General features: G+C 47.3%; 1 protein-coding gene across 3 annotated transcripts in view; it reads left to right on the top strand.

The window, feature by feature from the left end:
* The window catches only part of mtus2b (microtubule associated tumor suppressor candidate 2b), a 65,416-nt gene that overhangs the window by 35,940 nt on the left and 3,664 nt on the right, over window positions 1–25,812 (top strand). For 2 of the 3 annotated variants that reach the window (XM_035385095.1, XM_035385096.1), the window contains exons 5-11: window positions 9,008–9,139; window positions 11,084–11,182; window positions 14,257–14,486; window positions 22,933–22,999; window positions 23,695–23,909; window positions 24,777–24,882; window positions 25,755–25,812. The exon at window positions 25,755–25,812 is cut by the window's right edge and continues 16 nt beyond it. In XM_035385095.1, the coding sequence (XP_035240986.1) occupies window positions 9,008–9,139; window positions 11,084–11,182; window positions 14,257–14,486; window positions 22,933–22,999; window positions 23,695–23,909; window positions 24,777–24,882; window positions 25,755–25,812 (907 nt within the window). Of the gene's footprint in view, window positions 1–3,348; window positions 3,638–9,007; window positions 9,140–11,083; window positions 11,183–14,256; window positions 14,487–22,932; window positions 23,000–23,694; window positions 23,910–24,776; window positions 24,883–25,754 lie in introns of those variants that run through there. The other variant, XM_035385098.1, reaches the window with a different exon arrangement.

The raw sequence follows: 25,812 nt of genomic DNA, 5'->3' as shown, positions 1-25,812 counted from the left end.
TCTCACTCACATCCTTGTGGATGTGATGTGTCTCGCTGGGACGTGCAGTGCTATTCAAGTCTTCTTGCCCCCAGGCAGCGCATAGATTAAAAGGAATTTTATAAGACTTATTTTTTCACATATTTTCTCAACACTGCTCCCCCCAGAACAGAATGTGAGCCTTGTGTGGGGCATACTGGGGCAAGTGGGCATGTGTGGGGCATATTCAGACATGAGGTAGACCAAGGTCCTACACTGCAACAGGTGCCCCCCCCCCCCCCCGGCCCCCTCATGTTTTCTCTTGTGTCCATGTGTGCTCAAAATGTCATATCAGTCTGTGCCTTTATATGTGTTCACAGGCCATATCATAGACTCTTTCAAAATATTATCAGTGTTTTGCCATAACATTATCATTGGCAGTGCACCTTTATTTTTACCTTAGCGGTAGTCTTAAGTAAAGAAAGAGTATAGAAATGGAAAGAGGAAGTGGGTATTAAGTTAGATTTGAATTGGCACCAAGTGTATTCCAGAACAGTGGCTATAATAATGTGGCAGATTTGGAAACAGATCTTCTGCTGTGCGTCTGTCCCAATGCAGTTTGATTCCTGCTGTCCCATAGCACTGCTTATGAAAGCTTTAAAAAACATCTGCTTATTTGCACTCTCCATATCTGTTAAAATATCATTACGACGCAGACGTCATTTTGGTTTTCTCACAGTGGGTTGCCTGTGTGTAGCCATTAAGAAATGTCAGGAATGGAGACATTTAGAGAGAGAGAGAAAAGAGAAGGGAGATGAAAGAGTGATAGAGAGGGAACAATGAGAAACAGAGAAAGGGAGTGAGACACAGCATGTGATGAGAGAGAGAGAGTGATAGGGTGAGGGAAGAGAAAATCAGAAAAAAAGAGGGAGCCTAGAGAGAAAGAGATGAGAGGGATATATGAAGAAATCAGGCGGAGGAAGAGCTCTCCGGGGACACTGTGACGGTGGAGGTACAGCAGCTGTCTATCTCTGGCCTGAGAGTGAGATGACTACCTGTGAACAGATGGCTCCCGCTGAACGACGCATGTTTTTCAAGGCACTAATTGCACAATTGCATCTAATATTGTGTCCTACAAAAGTGTATGCTACAGGGTTCCTCTAATTAGAGAGAGCCACTTAAGTTGGTATTTAATTAGATGCCTAACAACACTGTGCATGTGTGTGTGTGTGTGCGTGTGCGTGTGTGCATGTGTATGTGTGCGCATGTGTGTGTACGTGTGTGTGTGTGTGTGTGTGTGTGTGCATGTGTGTGTGTGTGTGTGTGTTCGTTACTGTATTTAAGTCCCCAGACAGCAGAAAGTCTATGAGCCACAATTCCAAAATGTAACTTTTTAGCTGCTAGTCTGCTTGTAACCGTTGCAGTATCCTGACTTTGGGGCAATGCAGGCGAGCATTGTGCTAGAGAAGCACTCCCCATCCACAGCTGGTGTAGGCACACCGTACATACCCACTCCCTCCCTGGGACACATTTCCTGGGACTGATAATGCAGTGTTCCATTGGGCTGCCAGATTCAGAAAGAACCCCCCCCCCACCCCTCCTTTGAGAGCCCTAGTGGGACCCTGCACTTCGGTAATGGTGTGTGTTAGAACAGTCCGCAAAATAAAGTGGGTTGCATCATCGTCGTCATCATCGTGGCGGCAGACCTGCGGACTCCTCCGTTAATTGTTGAGCTGTCGGTCTCGCGTGCGCTGGCTGTTTCAGACAGGGTGTAATCTCACCTCAGTCCCCCCGTACCTACCCGACAGCGGGCCTAGGCCTTCATTAGGCTCCCTTTACCCATCAATTAGCATTTCCACAGCCCTTAGTGTGGCTAGGTGAGTGCTGACATGGCCATTATCTGTGATGCGCTGAGCTTGTCATTTAAACAAATGGGTGCTTTTTGCTATTGTTCCTTATTCCATTCTCTCTGTCTCTCTCACACACACGTACACTCTGTTTTTCTCACTCCTTCATCTGTGATGGGGCTAGTGCTAACTGCTCTTCAGCCATGGCACACTTTCTGGTATCAAGCCTAGTCTTGAAAATCCCCAGAGTTTCTGCCTCTACTTCGTGACCTGGCAGACTGTTTTACACATTGACTACCCTCTGCGTAAAAAACATTCTTCCTAATGTCTGTAGGGAATTTACCTTTTGCTGATTTCCATTTATGTCCCCTCGTTCTACTAGCAGAACCTGAGCGTTGGCTATGCTTGCTCCTTAGGTGGTGGGTGCTAGCTAGTCTGTAGGTAATAAGAGTGCAAGGTACAATTTAGTCAGGAGTTGGGCTGAATTGCCTGTTCTTGTTGTTATGTTATGTTACCACTGAACGGCAATAAAATGTCATCCCGAATGCACTCTTCTGATTGGTTGAAAGAACATCCCCAACAAAATGTTAGCATCAGCCCGTTAGCACGACTGTGACATGGATTTTACATATTTGTGAAACCGTTTAGATATTTGTGAAACCCCATTTCCATATTTGTGAAACTGTTTATATTTGTGAAACCCCATTTACAGATTTGTGGAACCATTTATATATCTGTGAAACCATTTAGATATTTGTAAAACCTCATTTACAGATTTGTGAAACCATTTACATATTTGTGACTTTTGCTACAAAAATACAAAAAATACCTAGAAAAAAAAAGTTGTGTAAGTCGCTCTGGATAAGAACGTCTGCTAAATACCTGTAATGTAATGCAATGTAATGGATAACAACACTGAAGAAAGCAGACATATCATTTGTTAGATGTGTCACATTGTTACACCCCGGAGAAAGACCTGTGTCACTCACTGTGGGTGACAAAGCCTCAGCCTTGTTTTGCCTTGAACCTTAGCTTGGAAGGCGCTTAGCAACCTGTCACCATGGCGCCCGTAACCGGTTGGACGGGCCCCCCAGTAATGAGGGGTTACCGCGGAGCTGTGCTCGAGTGGCTGCCCATTTGTTCTCCAGGCCTGACAGCTGGGAGGTCTGGAACGGGGCCTTCCACCACTGAGCGTGTTTATAGCCTTGATTTCATTCACACACCACCACCGGCATTTTTGTTGCCTGGAAGCTATGCCCACTTGCCCCAAACTTGATGTCCCGCCCTCCAAAAAAAAAAGCCCCCCCAAAAAAAACAGGTGCTATCCTCAAGTGTGCACCCTAGCCCGTTTTTGTGCCTGCGTCTCCTCTCTGCTCCATTCTATTTATGAAGCCCTGGTTAAACTGGTGAAACTTTAACCCTCGGCAGCGTCACTGTGAGTGGAATAAAGAGCCCGGTGCATTGTGGGATAAGATACCGTTCCTGTTATCTGGTGGCAAACTTGTACCTGCAGACACAAAAGGGTTTGCTGTTGCCGTGGCGGTTGTTGCCATGCTCCATAGCGATTCTCAGTGGGGGGTAGAGGAGGGGGCGTCAGCCAGCTAGTGAAGCACCTGCTCGGCTGGTGGAGTGTTCGCAAGGCGCAGGCCAGCTACGCTCGTCCGAGTGGATAATGGTCACTGTTCCCAGCGTCCGGAAAATTGAGTCTCCCTCTGCAATACAGCAACGTGGTCCGGAAGCTTCCATGTACACTCTGCTGGGATATTTTGTGCCTCTTGTCTCTCTGGTCTACCAGAGGGTGTCCACCAACGGGAAGGAAGATCTTCATCAATGTAAGTGTCTGTTCTCTGGGTACGTTCCTCATTCAGAAGCACTGGAGAGCTGAGACCAGGTGTTTTGTAAAGCCGTATGGATTACTTACAGCACATGAGCTTTGGCTGGGCGTATGGCACAGTTGTCTCACAGTTTGGGAGAACTTTTATCGTGATGACAGCTCTTCAAACTTTGCGCTTGTGCAGTAGAGCAAAATGGCTAAAACGCCAAAGGGTGCGTGTTGTGGTTTGTGAGGAAAGGATGATAGAAGAAGTGTAATTAAAGAGGAATAATGGAAATGGCCTTTCCTGAAAACTGGCTTTGAGTGCTGATCGGAGTCTAGAACCTTTCACCTCCCGGTCAGGGGGGTCACGCCCCAGGCAGTTTCACTGCGTAGTGTGGTTGCCTTTACCCTCACAGTCGAACTAGGAAAAGAGAAACAGGATGGTGAGAAGGGTTATTAAAATCTATGTGAATCGAAACGTAATATTGTTTAGATCACTCAGTTTAACATAGCGCCATAACATTGCTGTGAGCTCAAAATGGGCGCATTTTTCAGAATGCTGTCATCACTATTAGATTTTCCTTGGGAGAAAAAAAACATTTTGCAGACAGGGAAGGTGGTGATTGGGCCGTATGAATAATGCATGCGTCGGGTTGAGGCTGCTGTTGGGCCATCCTATTCGCTGTCACGTCCTGGCAGGAGGACGCAAGCCCTGTGCCGGGAAAAATCCATAACTGCCCCCCCCCCCCACCCCACCCCCGCGCCCTCATGGATAAAATTCCCATTTTCAGCTTTTTTATAATTTTATTTTTTAAATCAGCATTCTCCTGTCTTTTTCGCACACACGTCTCCTGCTGGCAGAAACTGCCCTGGCTGTCTCCAGCTCCCTGTGAACCGCGCCATCCCGTGGCGTGGTGTCAGCCGCGACTCGTCTTCCGTTGACGTGCGACGGTGGAAAAGGCGGCTCCCGCCCGCGTTCCGCGTCCGTCTTGCCCCCGACGGCACGCTGGGCGTGACGCTCGCATCTGTCAGCGCCTCTCCCGGCCTCCGCGCTGCGAAGAACACACACATGCGCTAATGCATGCTAACAATGTCCCAGGACACACACAGGCTGTGGCATGCCCGTTGCGAAAGAGAGGCTTACGTGCTAATGCGCTACTAATGGCGACAGGATAACAAAAAGAAATGTCTGCCCCTCGCTCTCTCATAATTAGCGCCCATTAGCAGCCTCATGAATATGCATCAGGTCTCCTCTGGCAGTGGGAAGTTCTGTGGGACTGTCAGGTATTATTCAGGAATTAAAAACTGACAGGGGTCAGGGGTGAAGCGGAGAATTTTATTTTCCTCATTACAAGCGCGGGCGGCGGGTCGTTTGTGAAGGACCGCTTGTGAAATAGAGTAGCGTTAAAATTTTTGGATGGAAAAATGGCTGAGTAGGTAACTCTTGGTAAACTGTCTGCTGCGTTGCCCTGTGAATCGCACAGGCCCATATTCGGATCAGAGTGAATTTATTTGCATTCGTTGCGATTTGAAATTGTGGGACGGGTTTGCAGCGTTGTGTTAAAAAAAGAGGGGGTGCTACAGAAGGGGTTAAAGCCCTCCAAAACTCCTGTAAATATCTAAAACATCCTTCATCACACAGAAACTGTCTGGGCCCTGTTTGTCGACGCAGGATTACTGAGGTAGCCGGATAACTCCACTTTAACCGAGTTAAACCTAGAACAGCTCTTCTTACTTCAGTCCATGTTCCAGATTTGGGAGGGTTCTGGGTTTTACTCTGCAGTTATCCAGCTACCTCAGTAATCCTGCTTCGTGAAACAGAGCCCTGAGCCAGTTGAAAACATAAACTAAAACTAAAATAATATCTCAGGGAGTGATCTGTCTCATAGAGTATGTCATATTTTTCTCTTCATTTGCACTGTTATAGGAATGTGTAATCATCTTGCTTCTGTAACAGTACGTGATTGATATCTTTCGATGTCCTTTATAAATATGTTAATGAACTGAAAATGGAAAGTATGAAGGAGAAACAAAGATATTTCCAGTCATAATTCTCAGTTTTTTTGTGCATCTTTCTCTCTTACTCCCTCTCTTCTATTTCACTGTTTTCTGTCTCTCTTGCTCCCTTTCTTTCTTTCTCGCTCTCTCTCTCTCTCTCGCGCTTTACCTCTCTCCATTGTCAGTCTGATTTATCTGAATTATTCAAGTGAGATTAAAAATAAATAAATAAATAAAAAATCCCATCTGCAGTTTTAATAAAATCAGACACCGAGGTATCCGTCATACCCTCGCCCAGGGGCACTTATTTTCGGGGTGGGGACGGGGGGGACCGGGGGGCAGACTCTCACAGTAACTTCATCTGGGTCCTGCCCCCCAGCTCCTTAATGAACTGTTTATTCAGCTCAGCATGCCAGCTTCAACGGGATCGCAGCGCTGAGCCCAGCTGATCCTCGCTCCTTCCATGTCTGACTGCTCTGCAGGAGACACCTTGCGCCGCTCTCTCCACAGCAGAGCGGGGGCCAGCAGACACTGGGCTGGCATACGTTACAGTCAGCATTCAGCAGACGTGACTTACACAACAAAGCTTTTTTTATTTATTTATTTATTTATTTATTACATAGCATCCATTTTATACGGCTGGGTATTTTTCTGAAGCATTGTAGGTTGAATACCTTGCTCAAGGACGCAGTGTCCTAGCTGGGAATCTTAACCTACAACCTTTAGGGTACAAATACAGTTCCTTGCCTATTATATTACACTGCATTGTATTACATTGCCTGGTATCTGTGAGGAGAGCTATGTCCTTTATCACAGACTTGGGTCAAATACACCCTGGAAATACTTTGGCTCTGTATAACCTTCAAGATTGTTCTGAATATTGGTGAAAATAAATGTTTATCTACACTCTTTATTACTCAGCTCAAAGGTTACTGGTGTCAAAGGGATGCACGTTGTATGTTACAAACCTGGATTAAAATATGTATTTGAAATACAGTACTTTGGGATACAGTTTTGGTGGTGGCAAATATTGAAATTTAGTTCTGAGTATCGGTTAAAGTTAAATGTTTGTTTAATAGTCTTTGGTATTCTGCGGGAAGTTTGCTGGTGTCAAAAAGGGTAAAAACTCCAATAAATGCTTGGCACAGGTTTGTTGCTGCATAAGCTGTTTCAGTTTTAATGTTTTATTTAACGGCAGGAAGAATTTAGGCTGATTTTAACGATGACATTCTTTTTAAAGTGCCCCGGCTTCTGGCTCTGACACCCAAATGCAGTGAGGTGTGGAGTTTAGCAGTGGGAGCCAGGCTGCTGGAGAGCACTAACGCCTCTGCCTGCAGGGCCTGGGTGCCTGTTCTGTTCTCAGTGTGTATTTTGGGATGCGGTGGTAGTCTCCACACTCAGGAAGTGGGACATGCCTCTGTGATGCCCCTGTTTTACCCCTGTTTTACCCCTGTGATGCCTCTGTGACACCCCTGTGTTACCCCTGTGATGCTCCAGTGATGCCCCTGTGTTACCCCTGTGTTACCCCTGTGATGCCCCGGTGTTACCCCTGTGATGCCCCTGTGATGCCCCTGTGATATCCCTTGCTCACAGCAGCTCTTTGATCTCTGGGGGGGTTTAAACCGAGGGGGGGCGGGCCCTCGTAGGGTGCAGATTTAGATTGGAGGGATTGGCGAGCTCATTAATGCTCTCATGTGCTATTGGGGGCAGGGGAAACGTTACCTTTGTGGCAGCCCTCATTTCTCCCAGCCAATCAGCCGCTTCTCATCCTGCCGCTCGTGTGCGGATTACTCAGCGCCCCCCCCCCCCCCCCCCCTCCCCCCCACACGGACCGACCTACGCCAGCGGCGGTGCCGTCACGCGTGAAGCCGTTTCCATCATCACCACCAGCCTGGGAGACCATCATCAGCATCACCACCAGCCTGGGAAACCATCATCATCATCGCACGCTGACAGGCAAAGCAGAGAAACAAAAAAAAATGGAGAAATTTGAGAAGTGCAATAAGCTAGATTTCCCAGGAGACCCAGTCCCCCTTCCTCCACCCCCACCCCCACATTGAAATAAAAGCAAAAAAAAATCCTTTATTCCTCCCACAGTATGGCCGTCTGTACAGCTCTTGTGTCCCATAGAGCGGGTTGCCATATCCTCATGATCTGAAGGATCACTTCATATTTTTCATTGATGCGATTCTGTCTAGAATGAAGCCCTGACTGTTCTGTTTTGAAAATCCTCTTGTGTTAAACACACACATACAGTCTGACTGACTTGTTTGCTTGATGTTGTTCGACACTGCGGCGTCACCCCCATTCTATGCCATTACCCGGGCAATCAAGCTAAACTCTGGCGTGCTGATTTAAGGTAATATGTATTAATAGTATGTATTAATGTATTAACAGTTTGTAAATGCGGTGACACAGTATTTGTTGTTCTGGCTCTGTACTCCAGCACACTGAATTTGAAATGAAACAACGAGGTTGAAGCGCAGACTGTCTGTATGTTATTACGCAAAGAACAAACAGACATGAAGTGAAAATATTTTCCCTGTAAATTTCCCTTTTCCGAATCACAATTTCCAAAAACTCGGCGTTCCCATTGTTGTCATTTTTCAGCTTTCCGTTACTGTGGCTTGAAGATTTGAGTACATACAATGCATACAGGGTTTTTTGTCGTGCAATAAATGAGGAGGTTTTAATATAAATCACTGATTAAAGAGTGTCACAATTCATATGCTAAGTCAGATACCCGGGTCGCGGCTAATGAGCCGTTGGATGGAGATGGTAATGGGAATGACATAAGTTCAAGACAAGTGTGAGGTGAACCTGGAATTCCTCTACACAGGATAGCAATGAGCGCGGGGAAGATTGAGCGGGTAATTATGACTCTGAGATAGCAGTCATTTATTTAAACTGACAAACTAAACGCAGAAATTACTCTCATTACCTTCTGTACGACAATACGATGAATCGTAAGATGAAAACTCTGGTTATTGTTCATTTTATCTTTGTAAGTGAATTCTGGTCAAGAGGTCATATTTATTGGGTATTGCCTTAAGTATCTGAAGTCTCATTTTGATATATCAATTAAGTGGTAGTCCATTAAGTCTGATTTTGTTGGCTTGGTGTACAGAACCCCAGACTTTGGTCACATACACATTTGACACATTTTAAACTCTTTAGATGGCTGTGAAATTTTAAAAAAACTCTCAAGAAGATCACTGAAAATTTTCAGAAAAAAACATGTCACAAAGCAAAAGCATTCAATCATATGAAACTTCCAGATGCCTCTTTTAATATTTGACCATAATTTGCAGTTGTCTGACTGGTTAAAGTATTTTGTATCATACACTTAACCTGGGTGTGACCTGTACATGTCTCTTGTCCCGTCCAGGTCCAAGCAGTGGGAGTGAGGATGTTCCCCTCCAAAGGGCCTCTGTCCCGCCCAGTGAGGGGTCCCGGGGCCCCAGCACCCCCGCCACCACCCGCCGCTCCCTGCTCCCCCCTCCCCGGGGGTCCCCTGTCGGTAAGCACCCCCTCCACCCGTCCCAGGACTGAATCTGCACACAACAAACACGTCACACATCCTATGCTGTGTGGAAGCCGTTATCCTGCTCAGGCTCACGGTGTTTAAAGCTATTAGCCTGATGAGTGAAAGCTGTAGAAAACAGTAAAACAGATTCTGCTTCTGAACAGAATCCCACAGCTCATGGATTTGTGAAAGACTGAATAGCACATATTTTAAGTCCTTTAGTTGACCACAGAGACCTGAGAATTTTTGATTCAATTTAAAACATGTTACTAACCAGAATGTACAGTGAGATCATATGAAAGAACTTTGTTCTGAATATTGGTAGAAATAATGACGTTCTTCTGACACTGGACATTTTTCTGGGTACAGAACACCTGCTTCAAATATTTATTTGAAATACTTATTACTACTCTTTAGAGACCAGTACATTTTTTAATGATTACTGTCAAGGACAACATCTGCTTTAACAAATATCGAGCATAAAGTCTTCTTTCCCCTGACTGTACATCCTGGTTACTCTTCTGTTTTACTGGAACTTCTCAGGAATCTCAAGCAGTGTTCTTTAGAATTTTACCAGAACGAAAAGTGTTAAAGTATTTGAAATTTGTATGGTATTTGGTTGGCAGTAAGGCGTCCCTGTTCCACCCACAGTCAGCCTCACATAGCCAATCACCTCCCCCTGTAAGAGCCTGCCGGGCAGGGCGCGGCGGACGGGCGGGGCAGCTGTGGTTGCCCTCGGCAATAACAGTGACGTGTGCCCCATCTGTGACATGAGTTCCAGCTCATTCCTACAGGGCACCTGCTGACCAGACCCCCCCCCCCCCCCCCCTTCACCACTTAATCCTGCAGGGCCCCACCCATATAGCAAGTACTACTGTCATAAAACATTCAGACCATTCGCAGAGAGAGAGAGAATGCAGCTCTTTATAAACAGGCAGCCCATCGTGAGGCACTTCCTTGATACGTGCTGGCGTAATGCGCAGTAGGCAGCCCAGCCTTGCAAGGAATGCTGGGTATTTGAGAGGCCTGGCAGTGGCTGAAACCCGAGCTCACGCTGGGCCTGGATAGGAACGCTCCCCCGCAGGCTGTCACGTGTTACCCGGCGCATTATGAGGGGACAGGAGCGGATCATTAGCTCCGACAAAGTCGCTAACTTTACCAGCCTTCCTTTTAAACTCAGAGGCTGTAGCTTCAGCTCCATCGCAACGTCTTGGAGCGGTTGAATTTGAAACTCATGTGAGATGTGAGGTGTGTGTTTGTGTTTGTGTGTGTGTGTGTGTGTGTGTATGTATGTGTGTGTGTGTTCGTATATGCGTCTGTGCATGCGTGTGTGTGTGTGTGAGAGAGAGAGATAGAAAGAGAGAGAAATGCACGCGTGTGTGTGTGTGTGTGGAACAGCAGGTTTATGGATAGACCCTGTGGTGGCTTTGTTTCTATCCCATAGCTCTCTTATGTCAGTGTGGCTAACAGATAAAAATACCCCATCAGAAAGCGTGTCACTGGCAGTTTCCTCTTTATTATTTATTTATGCCTTTGCTCTCAGGGCTCAGGTTTCACTTGCGCTGTTGTGGACTCCGCCCGGCCTACGGCTCAGTCTGATAGGCTGTCTGTAATGCAGTCCGTTTTCCGCCTCAGCGGTTCTCATTGACGTCAATTTTTCCTGGGAGCTACCACTACTGCGACACGGGGGGGGGGGGGGGGGGGGGGGGGGGGGGGGCGAGGGGTGTGGTAGACCGCATGTACAGTACTGTTTATTGTCTTTTATTTGAGTTTTCACTCCACATGAACAGTAGTTGTGTGATGATTGATCGATTGATCGATTGATCGATTGATCGATCGATTGATTGATTGATTGATTGATTGATTGGCTGTTCGGTTGGTTAGTTGCTTGGGTTGTTGATCTCATTGTTGATAAAAATGGGATTATTGTTTTTCCAGCCGCAAGGAAGGAGATGCAGAAAGACCCCGAAGCTTCTCGGTCGGCATCCTCATCCCCGAAGAGGTTTGCGGTGGTCTCTCCCAAACCCCAGTCCCCAGGTGAGCCCTCGTGTGTTCTGCAGTCAGGCGTCACCTGTCCAACGGCCTCTGCATCTGAGACCGCCACCAACCTCAGTGTGACACAAGCCAATAAGCTCTCCTTCTCTGGTAGTTCAGTGTTCTGGACCACGTGTAATAAACTTTCTATAGCCATGCTATTCCCTCTTACGCCGTGAGATCTCCAGATCTGTGCATCTGTTGTTGCTATGCAGCCTTTACCATAACTGATCAATTAAAGCAGCAAATTACACAGATTACTGACATTGCCTAGTTTTCCCAGGTCTGAACTGACTGCTGGTTTTTTAGATGAAAGCAAAAATCCAGGAGGTGCAGTGCTATTCATTCCTGTTCTGGTAAATGGTCTGCATTTATATAGCGCTTTTATCCAAAGCGCTTTACAATTGATGCCTCTCAGTCGCCAGAGCAGTTAGGGGTTAGGTGTCTTGCTCAAGGACACTTCGACACGCCCAGGGCGGGGTTTGAACCGGCAACCCTCCGACTGCCAGAAAATCGGTCTTACCTCCTGAGCTATGACGCCCTGTTCTCTTGCCTGGACTATGGTTACTTTACCTGCTGGAGTACCTGCATTCACCACCAGGCTGCTAATAGTTTATGCAGAGATCTACTCTGCCATTTTAGATTCAGGGCGAGTGCTTATCTATCAGGCATGAATTTTGAGGGGTGCTGCTGGTTCCTGTAGTTTCGTCTCCGTGTTGGGAGGCGACAGCTCGCCGCGTCTGAGGGAACGGCAGGGTCACCGGCCATTTTTCAGCGCGGGCTCGAAAAAATCCATCCCTCCGCGGCGTATCGCGGCGCCATCGGCCATCGACGCGGGCCGCTCTCTGACCCGGCGCAGAGCTCCGAGAGCGGTATCGATCTTCTGTCAGTCCCGGGCCTGTGGTGCTGTCTGTGATGTAATGGCTCTTTTAGCAGTGGCTTGTGCAGTATATCCCTGTCGTCCAGTCACTTCTGAATGGGCCGTGTCTACTGTGGCGGGCAGGTTCTGTATTTATGGCTCTGTTGATACTTGCCAGGTCCTATTATAGACACACTTCTCTAAGTCTCTGTGGATAAACTAGCAGAACGAGCGTGTGATAAAGCGAAGTGATAAATCCTCCAGGAGCTCACACCTTTCTCTCCTCCATTCTCCTGGTGTACAGAGATCCTGCTCCCCCTCCTGGTCCTCTCCCTCTCTTGCTCCTCCCCCTGGCTCCCCCTTCTCCCGCTCCTCCTTCTGGCTCCTCACCCTTCTCTTGCTCCTCGTCCTGGCTCCTCCCCCCTCACAAGCCCATCCATTGGCTCCACCCCCTCTCCTGCATCCTACACCTCATTACCTAAGGCTCAGACCGCAGCCGTTGTCATGGAGACGTTTCGAGTTGACTGTTGCATGCTGGAATACTTCCTTTTATATATTGAACATGGACACAGAGGCACAAACCCCTTCATTGTGTGCAAGGACTTGGGAAGCCAATTTGATTTATTGTTATTTTATTTATGCATGGAAGCATCAGGAAGGCAGAAAGGAGAGTGTGGACATGTACACCCACAACTTCACTGGCCACACACACACACACACACACACTCACACTGTACATATACACACACATACACGGACACACACATGCACCTACACTCACAACACACACACCCATACGTGAACACACACACACACACACTTACACTCACACCCACACTCTACACACACACATACACAAACACACACACGAACACACACATACTCACAGTCTACACATACACACACATACACGCACGCACAAACACACATACACTCGCAACACGTACACACGCACACACTGTAACCCACTATTTATAAGGTGCTTTAGTGCAGAATAAGCTGTAAAATGCAGCACAATTGTTCTGTCTCACTGCTAATGGGCTTTCAGAAGCGGGGTCGGCAGGGCCAGCCCAGCTGGGCCAAAAGAAAGCATCATCAAAGGTCCACTTTCAGTCATCTCAGAGAAGAGATAGAGCAGAGAAAGAAGCTCTAAGGAGAGAAAGAGTAAAAAAAAGAGAGGAGGAGAGGACATTGTGGCATATTATGCCAGTATAACCCATCTGAATTCCAGAGTGAGCTAGAGGCAGGCCAATCAGACGTCCTACACGTCAGTTTATTTTTAATGCTCGCTCTCGCACTGTGGAAAGGCTGTCTTCTGTTCCGTGCTCTGTTTAAGCTAATTGAGAGTGTAATTCGCATGAGTGGGGCTCCTCAGAAATTAATCACAAACAGCAAGGATACTCATCCATAAATACTGTAAAACACCCAGCATGCATATTACCACACCAAGCATGCTTTCTCCACATCTGACTGGACTGAAGCCTGGTTCACCCTCTCCCTGATCTAACCCCAAGACACAGCCAGTGTTCATGTGAATCATCAGAAAAAGACATGAAGGTTATCATCACTCTAACCCAGAAGTCTGCAGCCTTGGTCCTGGATAGCCATAGGCTCTGCTGATTTTCGTTTGTTACTCTGCACTTAATCAGCTGATTGCACGGTTAACTCACTTCCTCTGGGTGCTGATTTTAAAGTGGGAAGTAAGACCGGCAGACCTTGTGGCTCTCTAGGACCAGGGCTGCTGACCCCTGGTCTAAACCCTACCCAACCATGGACTCTTAAAATAAATAAATAAATCCAAGTCAATTTAAAATGAGCTCATCATGTTCCAGCACAGCAGTCATCCAGTCATTCAACTTCTCCTCCTTCACTCTTTCCCCTCTTTCTACTTTTCTTTCCTTTCCCAGTTGGACTGTCACCTATCTCGTCTTGTCCCGAGTGAGTGAGTGACTGAAGTGAAAGGGGCAGCTCGGTTATGAACATCTCAGAGCCCTTACATCTTGAGAGGTGGCATGAATGATCTGACAGGACAGGCAGTGTGAGAAAATTGCCTGAGCGGTTGAAAGCAAAGCTTTCTGGAAATTCTGACTGTCAGCCATCACACCTCACTCCTGCTTCCTGCTCTCCCGTCTGGTCTTCCATTACACACACGTGTAAAAATGTCAAATGCTCCACGTCACTTTGCTTCTGCGTGACACTCTTCTCTCTCTCCCCTCAGTGCACACGCGTCAGAAGCCGGCGGCGGCGGCGGGGGTGGCGGTACGGGGCGGGGGGGGAGGATCCCCCCGGCGGGACGGGGGGCAGGATTCGGAGCGGCTGCTGGTGCAGAGGCTGAGGGAGAGGTGTGAGGACCAGGCCCGGCAGCTCCAGAGCCTGCAGGCCGAGCTGAGGAAGGCCACCCTGGGCCTGGAGGTCTTCGCCATCACCACCCAGCACTTCTGTCAGAAGGTACGGGAACACCAATCACAACCTTTATTACAAACTACCCATCACCACCCAGCACTATTATCAGAAACTACCAATCACCACCCAGCACTTCTGTCACAAGGTACAGGAGCACCAATCACAACCTCTATTACAAACTACCAATCACCACCCGGCACTTCTGTCACAACGTACAGGAGCACTAATCCCAACCTTTATTACAAACTACCAATCACCACCTGGCACTTCTGTCACAAGCTACAGGAGCACCAATCACAGCCTTTATTACAAACTACCCATCACCACCTGGCACTTCTGTCACAAGGTACAGGAGCACCAATCACAACTTTTATTACAACCTACCCCGCCCAACACTTCTGTTACCAGATACAGGGCACCACACCCATTTCCACACCCATAGTGGACTGTACTGTGGAGCTTATTTACCAAGGTCCTCCCCCTCAGTTAGATCGCAGCTCAAGCCTGCTTCACGGAACATTCTGGATTTTTTTACATGGAGAAGTAGGACGCTGTCAGAGCACGGGGCAGGGAAAGGTCACACTGTTATCTCCATTCATCAGGACCTGCCACGCGAACAGAAGCATACTGCCACTTACAGTCCCGCTACCACTCTGTTTAGCATTGCACGGTAAAAGCTGCTACTGGAGCTGTCTGCACTGCAGCAAGATGCACCACACAATTTAACATCCTGTGGACATGGACTAATGAAAATGCACTTGCCTGCGCTGAGTGGAACACATCTCTCTGCTTTCCCGGTAGATGTAAGTGCAATGCTGTATGGAGACACATTTCAGACAGCCGAAGGATGGATGAAGCTAAATCTGGCAACCTATTTCAGTCTCAGCTCATGAGCTTACACACAGAGGCAGCAGTTATACAGGCAGACACTTCCCTTCTCTCAACCTCTTTATCGTGTGTTTTGCTTCGTTAAAAACCAAGCGGTTAATTAGCTGAAAATCCCATACTGGCCAGAATTTTCTTTCTCAGCTGAATTTTGAATTGTGTGTCTTTGTTTTAATTCACTTCAAGCAATTCTGCCACATTTGCAAATATCCATACTTGACTATGTGCATGGATTTAATCTTTATACTTCTTCCTCATAACTAGAGCATGTCGAGCACGACATAAAAATGCGTTAAATCACAGTAAACTGATTTGTCCATTTGTTTATTCGACTTTGGTATGTTGCTGCTCGCTGTCAACTTGTTCGATATGAAATGAAATGACAAGTTGACCTTTTTAAAATGTCAATTATCATTGTAATTTCCAGTATCTTTATTATTCATATATTTGTATGACTGTGAAATTGAAGTCTGGCCTCATATTTAATTCGGTACTCTGATGTGAAGGGGGAAAAAAAACCAAATCTAACACACAAGACACTATCGATAGAAAAGGAATCACCTTGCACTAGCTGTGGGTTATTCAGCCAATTAGCTTGCCTGCTCCTGGAGGGAATCAGGCTGAGGGCGCTGAGCCGTTTAAAGACCAGATTTCAGCCTCCTCTCTCTGAAGCCAAAAGGCAGGATCTGTGGACCCATTCACATAGCGGGACAGAGACCGAAGCGGGTTAAGCCTCCTCTTTGAAGTCAGCCAAGAGTCTAACTTTTTTAGCCTGCTGGGACATGCTGCGGTCCCTAATTGATATGATTCCCTGACATTCTGTCTGTTGCGCTGGAGGACAGGTCCACCCCAGGGATATACTCTCGTGTACGAGTGCAGCTCTGTCGGAACCTTCGCACAGCCCCTGTTCAAACGCAGTGACAGCAGTGCGTATTCTGTGAGGCCGGGCCAGGCCTGCCTGTCATTCTGAGTGACAGCTGAGCGGACACGGCACCGGGTTTTTAAAGGAGATCACGTCTTCCCTGACGATTCCGGCGCGTGGATGGTGAAATGTGGATTTAGCATGGTTCATTTAAAAAAAAAAGATTTATTGATCAAAATATTGACTGAAACATTGAATGGAGGTGTTTTTGACCTCTCAGTAGCGCGGATGTGGTTTGGTAAACAGAATCCAGTGCATGTTGGATCAGCCAGCATCTCGTCTGGGGAAGATGTGTGAAAGGGACGGGGAGGGTAGGAGGTGGTCCTTTTAACTTAAGTTTTTGCTCCCTCTACTGTTTATCAAAGGGAACTACAGCATGTTTGTAAGAGGGTTTGTTGTATAATGGGGTCAAATTAAAACGTGTAAGACGAGTTCCTTTAACCAAGCTTTGTCTGTATAAACCATGTATGAATAAGTATGTTTATACTATCTTATGAACATCAGTATTTAACTATACACTAAAATAGCATACATTACATTTTGTCATTTGACAGTTGATTTTATCTAAACTAACCACACAGACCATTGGTAAATACTATAGAAACTTATATATATTTTGTGCAAAATTGATTTAAGTTCCTACAGCACGAGAGAAATTAAATTAGATTTAGCCAACAAACATATGTGACACTTATCAATATTAAAATAAGACAGAAGGAGTTGAGCCGATGATAAAATATTATTGGGGAAATATTTCACCACAACACAAGCACTCCTCGAGGACTGTAGCTTTTGAAGTTGTGATGCAAGATTCCTCAAGAGCAGGATGGCTGGTTCTATGCACCTTTGTAGGTCACTTTGGATAAAAGCATCTGCCAAATAAATGTGATATAATGTAATGTAATGGTTCCAGAGCGAGTGGTGTGAGAGAGCTGTGAGAACATGCACACATATACCATACCTGCGTCTGCACACTGGCTGACTGACGGCTTGGAGTAATTCTGTTTTTGTTTGATTTTATATATATTTTTTAATGCATTTTATTCTAATGGGAATGCATGCAGAAATATAAGAATGTACTGAGGGGCTCTGCCATAATTACTACGAAGTAACAGTATAGGGGCCAACTGAGCCAAATGTTCCTAAGCCTTAATGGAAACCACTGTAATGTTACCTATTTATTTATTTGTTGGACTTTTGATGTGAAATAATATAGGAGGGAGGGAAAGTATGCTGATTTTATTAAGCCTGGCTGAAAATGGGTGTATATTTCCTACTTTATATTCTCAAATGCAGAAGTCAGAGATGCTGGATGAGATGAAAGATAGAACCGTGTAAATACGCTGTCACCATCCCTACAGAACAAAATCATCTCTCAGCGCGGTGTGTCCTCGCTTGCCTGGCGGGTTTACAGTGGAGCAGAAATCTCAATGTATTTCTTTTTAATGTTAGCTGGTAGATGTTGTCACTACGTGCGCACAACAAGCTTTTAACGGCAGTAGCAGTATTTAAGCATGTTTTCTGAAGGTGTGCTCATGTAAGGAATTATTTTAGCAATTCCCCCGCTAATTAAGCATCGTGCAAGGGCTCATTTTTCCCCCAGCACTTGCTGTAAATTTCCCCCGAGTGCGTCTCCTTTAGAAGTGAGCTGCAGTAACTGCGTTGTCCCACTAGAGGGCAGAACTGTCTAAAGAATTCTGCGTTTTCACTTCTCTTTTTTAAATTATTTAATTTATTCACAATGCGGTTGTTTTGTATTTGAAAATGCCCCCAATTTAATTACATTACTACAGAAATCTCTTCACTGTCGCTCAATAGGTTATTTTGCATCTGAATGATACAAAATTATTTCACCTTTCTTAAAACAGTTTACAATGTGCTTTACACTGTGCGTTATGAAAATAAAGACAGTAAAATACCACAATTAATGCGAATAAAAGAATAAAGAACAAATTCAACATCATTCAAATAGTAAAACAAACGATTAAACAAATGATAAAGCAGATGATTGTCCATGTCAAAGAAAGTAAAAGAGAGTGACAAAAAAATGTGTAAAACTGCATTGTCTGACCACGCCTCGAGCCAGTACAGTCAATTTGACATGAGTGGCTCTACCGAAAAGCCAGTCTATAAATGTATGTAGAAGTTACTTAAATGACATGATTATATCAATAATTTCCCTAGTTTGTATAAGTAAGATGTTTGGTCTGTCCAGAGTACATGTATGCCTGATTTTGATATCTTTCACACTGCCTGAGGGCCGACTGGTGATCAGAGAAAAGGGTGTTAGCCTTAGCATCCAATTAGCACCCCTGACAGGCCTCAGAGGTTCAGATCTCAGCAGGCTGTCTCTCATAAGGGGCAACACACACACACACACACACTCTCTCTCTCACACACACACACACACACACACACACACTCACCTCTCTCACTCACTCACTGACAAACACACACCCACGTATGCGCTGGTTTGCTCTCTAGGTCCTGACTCCTGGTATTTTCTATTACGTACAGTAAGCAGCTAAGTTATGGCCCTAACAGCCAGTGACCTGTTGACGTTAATGGCATATTCCTCTGAGTGCCCAGAGCTGGCCGTTCCCTTTCTCACTGAAGATGATTTTATATGTATTTGATATATGCGTGCACAGGTTAGAGGGTACTCTTCATTTGTACAGCTGAATTTAATCAAGCATTTTACGATCGTAGCCATGCTCAAGGGTGTAATGGCAGTGCTACAACCTGCGATTTGAACCTGCAACCTCTGGTGTTACCGGCCTAGTTGCTTAGCCGTCGTGACAGTTTTGTGTTTCCTGCTTGATCGCTGTCTGTCCCTACGCTCTGGCGAGAGCTTCAATGGTAATAGGTTTGAAGAAAATTAATTAAATTACCGGGCAATGCCAGTGCATTAGGGTAGACTTCCGTTTCCCTTGAAGATAGGCCCTTCCCTAAAAACAGGCTAAATGCTTTCTATTGATTGTTCCTGTATGTAGCGGAACCAGCAGCAGGACTCTGTGAAAGGTTTGCCTCTGCCACTTACCCATATGAGGAGACATGACCACTGTGAGGAAGATGGAGGGTTGAGGGAGGGAAACAGGCACTAAAAAAGAGGGCAACAGCCCAGCCCTCCTGTGATGGGGCTGTTCCCCTTTCAGGATAATAGCAGGGTGTCCCTGCTGCTCATGAACGTTCTGCTGCTGGTGTGGAGGAGATGAGGATGTCAAGCAAGACTGATGGCTTTTTATTTTATGTCGTAGAAGGAGGGTCTCTCTCTCTCTCTCTTTCTCTCTCTCACTCACTCTCTCTCTTTTTCTGTCTCTCACGTGCCCTTTAAAAAAGCAAATGAGAGGACAAAGGGTGTGAGTGTGTGTGTGTGTGTGTGTGTGTGGGAAGGTACTCACAGCTCTATATTGATCAAGCCCCTCCCCCTTCCCTCTCTCTCTCTCTGCCTTTTGGATGGCATGGTATGACACTCCCAGTGTGTGTGTATGTGCATGTGTGTGTGTGTGTGTATGATGGGGGAGGAGAATAGGGGAGAGCTGAAGTTGGTAGGGATCATTTTAGCAGGGCAGCAAACGAGATGCACCACCGCAAGAGGTGAGACTGTCTGGGGGGGGGGGGGGGGATTCCTTCTCTCCCTCTCCCTCCCTCTCTTTTATCTCTCTCTGTCTCTCTCTTTCTCTTTCTCTCTCTCTCCTTCTTTCTCCCTCTCCCTCTCCCTCCCTCCTATCAGACAGGGAGAACAAGATACAGTGAGATATCTCTTTTTATTCATTGCCCGCTCCTTTGTAGTGTTTCCATCTGCCTATATTTATTTTCTGTCTTCTATCTCTCTCTGTCTCTTCCTCTATCTCTGTCTGCACTCATGTCCTGTTTTTTTTTTGGGGGGGGGGGGGGGGGGGGCGGTTGCTCTCAGACCCATTTCGTCTGCCTCCTTCGCCTGGTTCAGCGCTGCTCCCTCCTCTGCTTCTGGACCAATCGGTAGTCAGAGCATCCTGAAGCTGAGCCAATGGGAGAGGGCCACTCCCTCAGCGCTGGGCCCTGCGGATCCCTGTTGAGCCATCGATCTTCCTGCCCCTGTGTCTGGGTTCTCGTGTTGCTGCTGGTACCCAGTGTTGCACGGCATTGTTCAGTCCCTCTGCAGCCTTGTCACACAGCTCTGGGCGTGTGTGTGTCTGTGTGTGTGCGTGTGTGTGTGTGTGTGCACGCGTGGTGTGTGCTCGTCATAGTGCGAGGGACAGAAACAGGGAAAGAGAACGAGAGTGATGCAGGCTGTGGTTCAACAGCTGGCGTGTCCACCTTAAGAGAGAGGGAGAGAGAGAGAGAGAGAGAGAGAGAGAGGTGGAGTGACATGGTGTGAGAGGAGGAGCGGAGCGAGGGAGATGCCGCTGTCGGAGCCCGGGGAGCGCGAGCCTTAAGGGAGCCCTGCCTCTGTGTCTCAGCCGCGCTCGGAGACTGTGAGTAGGCTTCTGACGGCGCTGCCGCTTGTTCCCGCTGCTGCAGGGAAGGCTCGCTGCGGAGAGGGATTCCCTGCCTGCAGAATCCTCTCCTCTTCTGCTTCTTAACTTCTCGCTTTCTCCTGTCGTCCACATCCGCAGTTTAGCTGTTGTAATTGTTGAGATTGGTGGTTGTGCTGTACAAATGCTTTGTTTATTTGTTTGTTTAGTTATTTGTCGAGTTAGATAATTAGTTAGTTATTTAGGCAGTTATCTTACCTTCATTTATCCAGGTTAGTCTTATTGAGACCTGGCGAGATAAACAGCAGTACAGTTTACACCGCATGTAACAACTGTTTACACAGCACCCGGTACATGCTGTTAAAGCTATACAAAACACTGTAGTAGATATTACTCATTTACCAATTACCATAGCTGGTGTATCATTTAATTGGCCAGGCTTTTATTAATGCACTTTGATTCGTTCATACGTCTCTCTGCTTCTGCCTTTGAGTATTATTTTCCAGAAGTAATTGGAGCTGAACGTGCAGTAGCCCTGAACTGATAGAAGATGTTTGATTGCACTGATGTTATGCTCAGGAGAGAGAGGGAGGTTGTGCCTGTAAATAACCTTGTGGAAAACGTTCCTGGAAATAAAAGCGGGTTAGGTTGCCATGGTTGCCAACGTATTCCAGATCGGGGGATTGAAATTAATGCCGAAGATCTCCGTCGGGGGGGGGGGGGTTGGGGGGAGTAGGGGGGTGTCCCTCCTTCTGAAACCGGTCAGGAAATTGGATTTGCTAGGAGGAGCCACCGGTATCACAGCCGAGCACCCACCAATCAAGTCGCCAGACGCCGCCCCTCTTCGGGGTCACGTCCTGGCTGCCTGGTGATTGGACCACAGTGCAGGTCTCGCCAGGAGTGACAGCTGATTTACTGAGCGTGGTCTGACCCACCCTTGAGGTAGCAGAGTGCCTTTAAGGCAGGGGTGTCTTACTTCAGGCCCCTCCTTTCTGGTGTGTTCCAGCTAGGGTTGCCAGATTTAGGATTTGTCAATTCCAGACAACGTGGCTTAATTGCGAATGAGGTGGTGAGCTGTCGGGACTGATGGCGGACTTGGGGGGAGGGGGGGTTTCTGGTGGGAGGCGTTATCAGAACAGATCACGAACCAGGGGCTGGTTGAGATACAAATCCATTACAAACTAACAGTCAATTTTTTAAATCAGTCACTCAGACCAGACATTATGTTGTCCAGTCGGGACCACAAGCAAAGTCGGGACCTGTACAAATAATTTTTAAAAAATCGGGAGTCTGGCAGCCCTCGTTCCAGCACTTTGGTTGGCTTCTGAAGGAAAGAAAATCACAAAAAAAAGGAATCCTGCAGGCGCTGCAGCCGTCCTGCACTGCAGCTTCAGAGGGGGGTTCGAGCCCACCAGTCAAACGGCATTGACGTTCTGCAGGTTTACTCTGACGAGCGGGTTTGTGAAATACCGCCGCTGGGTTATTGGGCCATTCACAGCCTTTGTGCAGTGAGGGGGGGTAATGAATAGCTATTGATCCTGTCATTACGGTTTCGCGATTTGACAGGGCTCAGGTGTCTGTTTCTGGGACATCGATTTACAGTGAACGGGGGCTGGACTCTCCTGGGGTGCCAGCAGGGTGTTTTCCACTTCTGAATCGGCTGCAATAAAACTACTGAACCACACAGCTCATAAAACGTAGAGCTGTTATCTGCATAATAGCAAATATGATTTCCTGTCAATAGCAGAGAAGTTAACTTGGCAGTCTAAAAGCCAAAAAACACCTGTCTTATTTATTGCATTTTACATTAGCACTTTTAGACACACTGGGCTGGTTGCACAGACACAGATTAAGTTCAGTCCTGGACTGAACTAAGTTTTGTAAGGAGAATCTCAAGGCTTAATCTGTGCCTGTGAAACTGACCCTATGTACGGGTTCTTGCGATGAAGATCAGGATTAGGAGTGCATGCAGGTGTGGGTGTGATTGTTCTTCTGATGCTCTTGTTGCTAGGCCTGGAGACAATAAACATGACACATGTGGCGGACTTAACAAAGGAGGCCAAGTTAAATGCTTTTGTTGCAGCTGAATAATAGAAGCCATTATGAATATTTTATTTCACTCTTTTTCCTGTGTGTGCATGCGTGCATGTGTGTGTGCGCGTGTGTGTGTGTGTGTGCATGTGTGCGCGCGTGTGTCTGTGTGTGTGTGTGTGTGTGTGCTCTGCAGAGTGAGGCTGCTGTCGTGAAGGAGAGAGAGCTGTCCTTGGAGCTTTCCAGAATCAGGGATGAAGTGGGTGAGTCTGATTGGTTGGGACGGGTCAGGGGTGTGTGGGATGTGGAATTTGAGGGTGGGTCGGGGGCGGGTGGGGGGGTGTGGTGCTCTGTAAGACATCAGGCACTCTGGGGGGTTGGGGGGGTACAGCAGGTGCCTCCCTGGGGGTCCTCTGTCGGCTGACATCATAGAGAATTGTGGGAAGGTTACAGGGTTGCTGTTTCCCTGGTGATGAGTGTAGCACCATGGCCCAGAGGAGTTAAAACAGCCACACTGAGGACAGACTGAACAGGAGAGAGAGAAAGCGCTGTCTTTTATGGATGACACTGCTGTTTATTTATAGTTAACTCACCACACGCCACTCTCTTGTTTGACCCTTTTTCTTCCTCCTCCCTCTGCAATTTCAACACCGATCTGCGTTCCCTTGGCCCATGCCCTCTTCCTAAACCCTAATCCCTCATCTGACCCCTTTGTCGGTCCCACCTGGGCATCCTCTCTCACTTTACTATTAAAATGCTAATGCCCTCCTACACTCCTTGCCACTTACCCCTTCCTGCTCCTAACCCTGGTGTACCTCCCTGCCCCTCCCCGCCATTTCCAAACCCCCCCCCCACTGCCTCGCCCTGTCCCTTCCATCCGTGCCCCTCCCCACCATTTCCCACCTCTCCTTCTCCCCCCGCCTGCCCCTCCTGGCCCTGCCCCCCCCCCCGCCCGCAGCCTTTAACGTGTCGCGCTGGGAGCGTCTGCAGCGGGAAAAGGAGGACCTGGAGCGGCGCTTTGAGCAGGAGCTGCGGAGGCTGCAGGAGCAGCAGGAGGCGGAGCTGGGGGCGCTGGAGGAGCGGCTGAGGGCCCGACAGCGCGCCGAGAGGGAGCGCCTGCGCGCCCAGCAGCGCGCCGAGATGGAGGAGCTGCGCACGCAGCAGCAGGAGCAGGTGCGCTCCGCCCCTCACTGACCTGGGGTCAGTCTGATACTGATACTGCTCTCTCACTGTACTGGAGTCAGTCTGCTCTTACACTGACCTGGGGTCAGTCTGATACCATCACTGTACTGGAGTCAGTCTGCTCTTACACTGACCTGGGGTCAGTCTGATACCATCACTGTACTGGAGTCAGTCTGCTCTTACACTGACCTGGGGTCAGTCCGGTACCATCGCTGTACTGGAGTCAGTCTGCTCTTACACTGACCTGGGGTCAGTCCGGTACCAACGCTGTACTGGAGTCAGTCTGCTCTTACACTGACCTGGGGTCAGTCTGATACCCATACTGCTCTCACACTGTACTGGCATCAGTCTGCTCTTACACTGAACTGGAGTCAGTCTGATACCCACACTGCTCTCTCACTGTACTGGAGTCAGTCTGCTCTTACACTGACCTGGGGTCAGTGTGATACCATTGCTGTACTGGAGTCAGTCTGCTCTTACACTGACCTGGGGTCAGTCTGATATAATTTGTACCTATAGTTCAGTCCCGCAGTGCTGACAGTGTTTGGTTTACAGGCCTTCATGCTAATCTCTCTCTGTCTCTGATACAGTCTTCACCCTGTCTGCCTCTGAGCATTATGTGTGATATATCAGAGAGTGTAAATGTGCTTTCCTTCAGCCACTCTAAAAAGCAGATCCATTATTCTCCTCCCCAGAGCTCTCCTTTCAGGCTGAAAGATTTATCCGCGCTGGCCCTGCGTTAGCCTCCATTAGCCGCTGTCGGAGGTCTGAGGCGGTCCTCACAGGGCTGAAGGGTACAGCCGAAACGGTCTGATTCAGCCACGCTCTGTTTGTGTCTCTCTCTTTGACTCCGCCCAGATGGAGGAGATGAACCAAAACCATGACGCGGCCATGGTGGAGATGGAGAACCACCACAGCGTCACCATAGCGACGCTGCAGGAGGAGCACGCCAAAACAGTCAGAGGTGCGTGCAGGGGAGGGTGGGGGAAGATTGGGGGGGGGGTGCAGGGGATCCCAAACTGTGGGTCAGGAGAGGGTTTCTGGTGGGTCACAGAAGACACCTGATAAGGACAATTTACTTGGTCCAGCAGTACATAATTCTTTTGACATCATTGCATTAATTTGCAGACAGTCTTACTTAGAGTGACTTACAGTGTAAGAGACAGTGCATTCATTTCATTAAAATATTAAAATGAGCAATAGTGATATGTTAATCTAACAGCATTCCCAAACCAGCGAGTAAAGATCACCATCGCTTACAAACATAAGTTAGCTATGCTAACGAACATCCAAAGAACAAATTCTGAATGTACGTCCTTAGAAGAGAAGCATAAAACCATAAAATACCATGCCCTGAATTAGTACAGAGGGTGAGAATGCTATGGGGTGGGGATGGGAGAGGAACGGGTTACTTGTACAGCACTAGCAACTGTACATGTGAAGTTGTGAGGGCACAATTTTATATTTGAGCAAAAGGGTGATAAAAATGTTTATACCCAGGCATTTAATTTCAGCTGTAGCAGAGCAGAATAGGACATTGGGGCATTGCAGTTGGGCATCATAATTCAACATAAATCAGGGGCACCTGCTCAAACACATGAATAATTATGTCTGAGCCTCACTCCTGGGGAGAGAAATATTTCCTATGAAGTATAGCATTTTTGATAGGAAGTGTAGTCATAGCATATTTGTAAGTGTATTATCGTACAGTGTTTTATAGGCTAATGATTTCAGCGGGTCTGTTCTGTGAAGTAGTTTTTTTTGTGACTGGCTCAGCCGAAGTACGTTGACACGGTCTCTCCATTCTCTCCATTCTCTCCTGCTGTCGTGTGTCAGACCTAATTTCAGCTCATGAGCAGCAGAGGAGGGCTTTGGAGGAGGACTTTGAGAAGCT

Source organism: Anguilla anguilla, chromosome 12 (assembly GCF_013347855.1).
Source record: "Anguilla anguilla isolate fAngAng1 chromosome 12, fAngAng1.pri, whole genome shotgun sequence".
NCBI lineage: Eukaryota > Metazoa > Chordata > Actinopteri > Anguilliformes > Anguillidae > Anguilla > Anguilla anguilla.
This window is presented reverse-complemented; position numbering and strand designations above follow the sequence as displayed.